Here is a 9,432-nt window from a genome sequence, read left to right as displayed (position 1 = left end):
CCTGAGAATAAATATATCTTAGAGACCATAACAGTAAAGAACTTATCACTTATGTTTTTAATTAGATTTGATGTATTTATTTCAATATTATTTTTCATGTCAGTGTTAATGTCATGAGGCTGATGACTCCATGACACTTTCAGTTTGACTCATTAGGATTTGATTAAGAACCAGATTTGTTCTTTGTAATTTCTGTCCAGTAAAACTATTAATCTATAATCAATAGACAGGTCTATATAAAGATATAATCTATGTTTCTGTCTCATATTTGTGTGGCATTAAAATGACCTGGAACTTTTGTTTTTCCACTGAAAGCTCTGGTTTGCGCAATAAATGCCATGTGGGTGAAATTTTATGGATGATACTCTGATGTCCCATTCTCCTGAAGGCAGCACAGAGCTGCACCACCAGAAACCGACAGAAACACTGAAGAGCAGAAGAGTTATGATTAATGTAGTTAAAGTTCTATCCATGTTTTAATGTTGCAGAGCTCAGTCGTTTTGCAAATAGATCAAAGTTTAACCTGGCATGTTGTACATCTTTTATCTGGTCATTTTGTGGAATATTTAACAACTAGAAAATGGCAAAGAACAAGAATATTTTTTCCACTCTGATTGGCTGCTGTTAGGCCTACCGATTTTAAGTTGAATGTCCATTGCATTTTTCGTAGACGCCTGTGAAAATAATTTCTATTTCCATGGGTTTTTTGTTCTCTGGGAAATTATTTTGATGATAAATACAGAAACAAGCATAAAAATCAAAACATCTACAATAGTGATAGTAATATTAATAATAAAATAATAGTCAAATTCTTTGGTGGGGGGCAGAGAGGGACCTGGATATGGGATGGGGGCGCTGGCCCGAAAAAGGCTGAGAAACTGATTTAGTTGGTAATGTTGCATGTTCTAAATTACTTGCAAAAACATTGACTGAAAGGACTCTTATTTAATGTTGAGGGATTTTTGCCTGTAAGGCAAACCTTTACGGCACAGACATTTTACATTTTAAGTTGAAATGTACTGAAGTCTTATTTAAGTTTGAGTGTTTAGCTAATTGTATTGTTAATTGTATTGTTAATTGTATTGTTAGAAACAATTGTTTGCATTATTCAAAGACACTTTTTATTAAACTGTGGCAATAGCAACGGTTATAGTTCATTTCTATCACCACTATAAGTTTCAGGCTCAGGATTTTTTTTTACTTTAAGCCCTGCAGAAGGGAAAAACCTAAAACATGCAGGACAGGGGGGCGGTGAGGACCAGGGTTGAGAAACACTGGTTTAAGTGATGTTAGCCAAGCTAGCTAGCTAATGTTAGCAATGTGCCTCTGTAACAAAATGATTTGCCCTGCCCTCACATACAGAGATTTGGTGAATATTAGTGATAATGTTTAAGTTACCTACCTGTGTAGAGTAAATACTGTCTGTTTTATGGCATAGTTTGTATTTCCTGCCAGCTCTTTGCCTCCTCTGCACAAGTTAAGCTAACGTCACCTAATATAGTTAACATATTGAAGGAAGTAATCAAATGCAAATTGAGAGATTGAGGGAACAGGACTTGTGGTGACAACTTCTTCCTAAGTTTCATTTTTGCTTATGATAATCATAAGACAAGCCAGGATGATTTAATATTAAGTTCCATCAACTTTAGCTAGTGCTGCATAAAGCTTCTGACATTAAAGTTCTGGGCTGAAATAACTATATTTACTTCAGCTCTGAGATTTTTAATATTTAGGTGTTTTTATGAAAATGTTAATCTTTCAAATGCATTTGAGAAGCTCTTGGTCTTGTTTCACATTTTACTAAGTCATGTTGGTCCTGTTTCAGCCTCGATACACTCTGGTCTTGATCTCGACTTGGTCTTAGTTAGGTGGTCTTGACTATTATCCTAGTATGTAGTTCATCACATTAACCAGAGTGTCATCACAGATCAGCCAGCATATGGAACTTACTTCTCTGGGTTATCAACCTCCTCTGTCACAAAGTTGAGATAAAACCTGGAAAAACACAGAGAAGAAACAACTTTAAAGGAGAATACAAGCAGCAACAGACACAAGATCCAAGTACTTCCTGTACTGATATGAAATAATGACTCACACAATTCCAATACTTATTTCATAAATCATATTTTTATGTTGATCATTTAAATGGAAATTAAGCATTAATTATGCCATTTAAAAATGATATGTTCCAGGGCCATATCTATACATGACTGTTATTCTGGTTTAATTCTCTGCTGCGTCTGTTCATAGACCTGAAATAAATCTTAAGATAAAATATTTAAACCACATTGATGTCAAGAGTGTTAGTCATTTTAATTACATGATATAATTCTACACAAATTGCTGAAAAATGGAAAGGAGCACAAACTAAAGCGTGTAAATATGCAAAATTACAAGAAGTCACTAACAAAATCTGTGATTCTCAGTCTGAGAGCAAACAGTAAATATGAAGAAATTTGTCTTGTTCTGGAAGCAGAAAACAACATGTAGTTTAATCTAACATGTCATTAGAACATGGGAGTGTACAGGCTGTTCCAGTACATCAAGATGCCTTCTGGAAATCATGTTAATGTTTAAACAGTGTTAAAAGCTAATTTATAAAAGCCAAATGGAAACTGTTCAGCATGAATTATAATTCTTACCCAGAACTGCCCACACATCACTGCTCTGGCACTTATAACAAGATCGATCCGTCCGACCCTGAACACCATTTAATTATTCTTGCCAATCTTGGCTGTTAATAAAAGTCTATTAGATGTCAACTATTTTGGCAGAACTGCTAAAGATGCGTAAAACCTTCAAATAAATTCACAAATAAACTCACCTAATCACACACCCGGAAATTCAGAAAAAATGAGGACACATTTTCTTGTCAAATACATGTTTTTAACAGAATGAATGGTGGTAAAAATTTAATTTATTTATTTATTTTTTATTTATTACATTATTAGGTTTATCAGATTGTTAAGGAGCAACAGTATAGAAGGGTCTGTGGGGGTCACCACATCTCCATAGCAACCATTAGATACAATCTACATGCTAATCATGTATAAAAATAAAAAAACAAATCTTTTTGTCCTACCATTACAAAAGTAAGCGAGTGGAGTTCACCTGCTGGGACTTTACCTGAAGTGGTGTGTGTTGAGGAGGTCAGATGAAGTTTGAACTGTTCAGCCTCACTTTCAGATGAGCTTAGAGTAAAACAGAGGATGAACATGTGCTGTTGATGTGACTCTGGTCCAACCTAGCTGAACCGCCTCCTCAGTCTGTAAGCTAATTGTTCAAAACCTTGCTAATGACCAAGATATTTGACTCAACTGTGTAGTGTTGAAACATCTAAAAGGCACTCATAATGCCAGAAGGGGGTTGTTCGATGTAATACTCAAATTGTCCATAAGTGTGGCACCATAAAATTAGTTATAAAATAACATCTATCTACATGGGCCTTGTAAAACCTCAGGTGTTTAGTAAATGTCAAACTAACTTTGGTTTGTTTCCCTCCTAGGTTTGGTTCCTTTGTGTGAACACAGCAACAGCAACCTGGTGCAGACTAAACTAACCGTATTGGGACCTTTTGGAGGAGGTGGTCTCAGTGTGGTTCCACCGTAGAGCAGGACATTTGCTCTGTGAACGTGAGCCGACCTTGATCCGACTCAGCAACCAGCTTTAGCCAACCGCCTTCCCTTAGCAGGTTTTCATTGCAATGTGAGATGTGGCTGAGAAACTAAGCTAATAAACAATGCACATCTTTTCCATGAAGCATAAAGCCTCATGCAACTTTCAAGACATCTCAACATAATTTTTTTCAGATAATTTTGCCTGATATGGTCAAAATTAATGAGATGATTAAATTCTGTGTCCCCTCAGCTCAGAGTGCAGAATCTGCTTCCTGTATTTACATTTGGTTCTCTCTCCCCATATCTGACCAGTAATCAGACTGAATGTTGTTAAGTGGTTAGCAGCGAAAGGTTAGGGTTTGTTGGAGTTTTTTATGCGTGAAAAGAAACTAATCCAACAGAAGAGCAGCAAGTTAACAAACTCGTCAACGGATTTAGATCAGAGTAAATGAACAATAGGTGTGAAAACACCCCATATTTACTGTATGGTTATACAGTACATAGAAAGAGAATGAAAGAATGTTCCCTATATGTTCTTCAATGTTTTCCATGGGAAATTATTTTATTCTCATAAAGGTTAAATTCATTTGAAGGCTTTTAACACATCTACACCAGTCGTGCTAAAAATTCTGGCTGCCACTCTAGATGAGTGTCTGTTGAGCATCTGTTCACTGGAGGTCTAGTCACTCCAGTCGTATTAATAATTCTTTAATGTTAGGCAAAAATCTAACAATTCCAAATTTTACCTGCTGATTGATAGGATTTAAAATTGCCGTCTGCTATTGAGAAAACATTGATCGTCTGTCTTTGTTTTGTGAATTTTGCCCAAATGTGTCGGTCTCCGTTTGTGTGGACCATACCTACCAACCAGCATATGCATACATCCCAGAGTAGAAAGCCAGGGGCATTCCAGACAGCTGCACCTTGCTCAAATCAAAGGCATTCTCAAAGTTTTTGGTCTCACCTGTACACACACAAAGACACACACACATATATTCTAAAAGGACATGCATTACCTACTTTAGGTGTTCTGAAACACCTTCATTGTTTTAAAGTGAAGAGTGAGTGCTATAGTCACATAATATGTGTATACAGTTGAAACCAGAAGTTTACGTACACCAAATTAAAAATCACACACATTTTTTCTCACTGTCTGAAGATAAATAAGACTAAATTCTTTAGTTTTCAGTCAGATAAAATGACAAAAATTATGACTATTAACTAAATGCCAGAAAATGGAAAAGACTTTTTAGAATTTTTTGTAACTTTCTTCAAAATCAAAAATGTACATACATTTAGCATTGCGTGACTTGGGTCAAACCTTTTTGGTTTCCTTCCACAAGCTTCTCAGAATAGTTTGCTGGAGTTCTGGTCCGTTTGTCCTGACAGAACTGGTGGAACTGAGTCATGTCTGCAGGCCTCCTCGCTCACACACACATTTCAGATCTACTCACAACTTCTCCATAGGACTGAGGTCAGGGCTTTGTGATGGCCACACCAAAACACTGAGTGTGTTTTCTATGAGTCACTCTGTAACCACTGTGACTGAATGCTGATTAAAATCTGTGCCCAAGATTTTATTTCCTAAAATTATGCTTCAGTAATTCTACATAATGTTCTTTCCTCATGTTGTCTATTTTATGAAGTGCACCAGTTCCTCCTGCAGCAAAACAGCCCCACACCATGATGCTGCCACCACCGTACTCCACACTTAGGATGGCACAACCGTCCCCATGTTTGCTCCAAATTTTTGACCAACTGATGATGGTCATTATGTCCAAACAGTTCCACTTCATTTTTATCAAACCACATTACATGTTTCCCATGGTCAGGGTGTCCTTTCAGCTCATGTCGGTACTGGACAGTTTCACTATGGATAATGACTCTGTCTTACCAGCTTCAGCTGCATCTTCACCAGGTCTCTGCCTTTTGTTCTGACAACCCAGTTTGAACCAGAACCCGTCTCCTTCCTGAGCGCTATGATAGCTGGACATTCCCATCATGTAATTGTTTGAACAGATGACTGCAGCATCTTCAAGCATCGGTACATTGTTCCTCAGGATGACCCAGACTGGATCTGCTCTATTATTCTCCTTCCTAACATCTTAGCTAATTTATGCTGACTTTCCCATCGTGTCAGACAATGAGGTTGTGTGTTCCTGATGAGCCTCCAGTTAACTCAAATGTGACAGTTAATCTATCAGAGGTTTATTGAAGGAAACTCAAAAGGTTTTACTCAAGCCATACAACTTAAAGACAGTTTTCCCTCATACTAACAAAATGAATATAAACTTCTGAATTCAAAGACAGAAAAAGAAATTTCTTAAAAAAAATTTCTCACTAAGTTTTCTGGGATTTAGCAAATAGAAATCATTTTGATCATTCTGACTGACCTAAAACATGAGAGGTTTGTGTCTTTTTATTCAGTGTATGTAAACTTCTGGTTTGAACTGTATCTGCAGTTGCACACAAGAACAGGAGCATCCTATTTATTAACAACAATAATAAAATCAGCCATAAAGTGAATGAGTGGAGGAACTATTTTTCTCATTTAGATTGGAGAGAAAGAGTTCTGCCAACAAAGGTTGAAAAATATCCCTCAAGTGGGATCAACGTTAAGCTGTGAATGAGCAAATGCTGCCCACAATATAATTCATCTACATTGTTTAACTGTATTGCTAAGAATCATAAAGTCTGTGTATTGATAAGTAGGAGAGAACAAAGTAATGTGAAATCTACCAGCTGTAGTAGGTACTCTACAGAACAAGCCAAGCTAACCCTGTTAGTTTATTTTTCATTAGTTTGTTACCTATGAGGTGAGCTTCATAGTAACTTCATTTAATAGATGGTTTTCCACAGTGACTGACATTACACCAAACACAACACATGTACAGCTTTTATTACTTGAGTTCAAACATTCAGAATTATGAAGTTAAAATGGTTTCATTAAAGTGTGTTCATTCCAGGCTAAAATCTGATTCTCTAGTAGTAAGTCACAGTGCCGCAGGTTTAACAGATACACTCTGGTATTTAAAGGAGTAATTAATCAACTTAAATTAATTAATTTATTTTGATTAATAACTTGTTCACAGTTGGATAGTGTGCTGTGATAAATAGCTAAAACTCCAAGGAGGGCTGCTACTCTCTAATTGGAAGGCCAGGAAATTCTAGCTAATGGGGAAATAAATCAGACGGTTTTGTTTATGAATTCTATCAAATCTAATATGATCATTAGCCGAGTTTAGGTATTAGCTTTTTGTGTCATAATAGTAAAGAGGAACTAAATTCTTGCTGCACATCTGATCTTCCATGTTTTGGAAGGATGTTATTTATGTGCTCTTATCCTTCTCATATGTTCAGGCCATAGGACACTTTCCTCTCAAAGGTACTCCATGACCCTGGATTTGAGCAGTGCCAGAAATACTTGGTGAAAATCATGCAGTGACTGCTGCAACACAAAGACTCTCCTGTTTTTCCAACCACTAATGCTGGTTGACGGGGGCATCTACCTAAATACCAAGGTTGGTTTTTTGTTGTGTACTTGCTACTTGCTTAAGAAAGTTTCTTTAAAAACAGAGAAAACATGAGGAGAGGAAACAGATCTGCTGCGTAAACCATCTTCACCTACAAATAAGAGCATGAATATAAACAACTAAGAATTTTCAACAGTTGATTACCAAATCTTCAACACAGATGTCAAACTTTATGTAACTAAAGTTTACAAAATATTGAAGTAAATCAGAGCTTTAGAATTTATCCCACACAATTAATTTAGGGGAAGCTAAGAGTGTTTATCAGAGTTAGCAAAAAACACAGTTTATGGTTATCATGTCAATTAAATATGAATTTGTATTTAATCCTCCAACAGATAGCATTCATTTATGTTACTTAGTACAGTTATGTGACATTTTTGTAGGTTCTTATGTGAAATAACCAACATTTTCAATCCACTTAACAATTCTTAACAAGAATTGAATGATGCATTACTCTTGGCCAGAAGCACAATCCCCAAGATTAATAAAGTGAGGTTATTTAGTTGAGTCAGTCAGAATTTATGTAAAAGTTCTTGTTTATTTTTTTTCTTTTAACTGTGAAAACAAAGCAACTTTGTGTCATATCCTGTGAATGATTATATTAATCATTTAGAGTAAATAATAACCATATTTAAAATGGAGGTCAAAAACTGGGAGAGAGCAGCAGCTCCTCTGAACACCTGCTTCCAGGACATTGTGAAATGTTGTGCTTGATGCTTGATGCTTGCTGCGTACAGCTGTGCGTCACAGCCTGCGAGTCTCTAAGCTTGTATTTACAGTGCATGCTTGAGCGTGATACTAAGGAAGCTTTGATGATTGTTGCGGCTGAGCGCTCAGTGTGAGCCCCTGAAGGGTTTTTCAACAATACTTAATGGAAGCAGATGGAGTACTGCAAGTTTTCCGCACTCAAAAAATAACTTATTCAATTTACTTAATACAGTTATGTCAACAATTTCTACAAACTGACTTATGTTCAGTATATAAATAAAACCTAACTGTATTTAGTAAAGCCAATCAAAAATACTTTGCAGCTCCTACTTAATGACTTTTAGTTAGAGTGGTAATCATTGAATTTTGCTTTACTAAGCTAGTTTTAATTTTCTATAACAGTTGTAGTTTTAGTTTGACTTACTAAAAGATAAACAATTTCCACAGTAAGTAAACTTTTGTCATGTTGAACAAACATTCATTACCAATAAAACATCCATCCATCGTCATACACGCTTATCCCTACTGTCATGAGGGGTTGCAGCTGCCTATCTCCAGCAGTCAACGGGTGAGAGGCAGGGTCACACTGGACGGGTCAACAGTCCATCACAGGGCAACACAGAGACAAACAGTCATTGACACACACACACTCAATCACACCTAAGGAGAATTTAGAGAGACCAATCAACCTGACAGTCATATTTTTGGACTGTGGGAGGAGAGAACCCACCATGCACAGGGAGAACATGCAAACTCCACACAGAGTTTGCATGTCAAATCCAGCCAGGATTTAGATTCAAATCCAGCCAGGATTTGAATCTAGTACCTTCTTGCTTCAAGGCAACAGTCGCGTTTTTTTAAGACGGGAAAATTTAAAGCCTGTCGGTCATTTGACAGGTTAAAATTAACACCCTTGACTGGTGCACATGAGCAGACATGACAGACTTTACGCAAAGAGTTCATCACAGAGGCAACTAAAATCAATCAGGGGCGGATCTACTGGGGTGGCATGGGGTGGCAGTTGCCACCCCAAACGAGAGCCTTGCCACCTCTGTTGCCACCCCAACTAGCGACAATGAATTCAATAAATAGTTATGGCAAATCGGACATTAAGCGCATGAAACTCTTTTTTTCCTACAACATTGAATGCAACACAATGTAACCTGACACCCACTGCTAAGTAGCGGGAAGTGCGAGAGAAGGACAGAGCGCGAGGCAGCAGCATTGATGGATAAATATTACTGGACTGGACATTACGTGATTTATCGTAAGTCACACATGCGCCATTGCTGTCCATTGAGTCAGGAATATCGGTGGTCAGGAAAATACTATAATCACGCAAAGAATCAGAACAACGGACGCAATGTTTAGCAGTTAATTCAACCATAGATAATGGTAATAAGGGCTTCAGATTTCACAGGTGAGGACAACGTTTTAATTTAAAGAAAAGATTGAACAAGTGAGCAGTGGGTCAGTTATACTAGCCTAACTGTTGCTGGCCTGGTATTGACTTTTATAACATTAACATGTGCTGTGCAGTTCGGTGTGTTTTGGTTCTGTTAGCACTAAAACTG

The 9,432-nt window shown here is 37.0% G+C and overlaps 1 protein-coding gene across 1 annotated transcript in view; it reads right to left on the bottom strand.

Moving 5' to 3' along the window:
- The window catches only part of slc7a11 (solute carrier family 7 member 11), a 58,387-nt gene that overhangs the window by 14,906 nt on the left and 34,049 nt on the right, over positions 1-9,432 (bottom strand). The window contains exons 6-7 of the mRNA XM_016664912.1: positions 4,482-4,581; positions 1,951-1,995 (exon numbers count right to left, since the gene is read on the bottom strand). Of these exons, the coding sequence (XP_016520398.1) occupies positions 1,951-1,995; positions 4,482-4,581 (145 nt within the window). The remainder of the gene's footprint in view (positions 1-1,950; positions 1,996-4,481; positions 4,582-9,432) is intronic.

Source organism: Poecilia formosa, unplaced genomic scaffold, assembly GCF_000485575.1.
Source record: "Poecilia formosa unplaced genomic scaffold, Poecilia_formosa-5.1.2 Scaffold527, whole genome shotgun sequence".
Classification (NCBI taxonomy): Eukaryota; Metazoa; Chordata; class Actinopteri; order Cyprinodontiformes; family Poeciliidae; genus Poecilia; species Poecilia formosa.
This window is presented reverse-complemented; position numbering and strand designations above follow the sequence as displayed.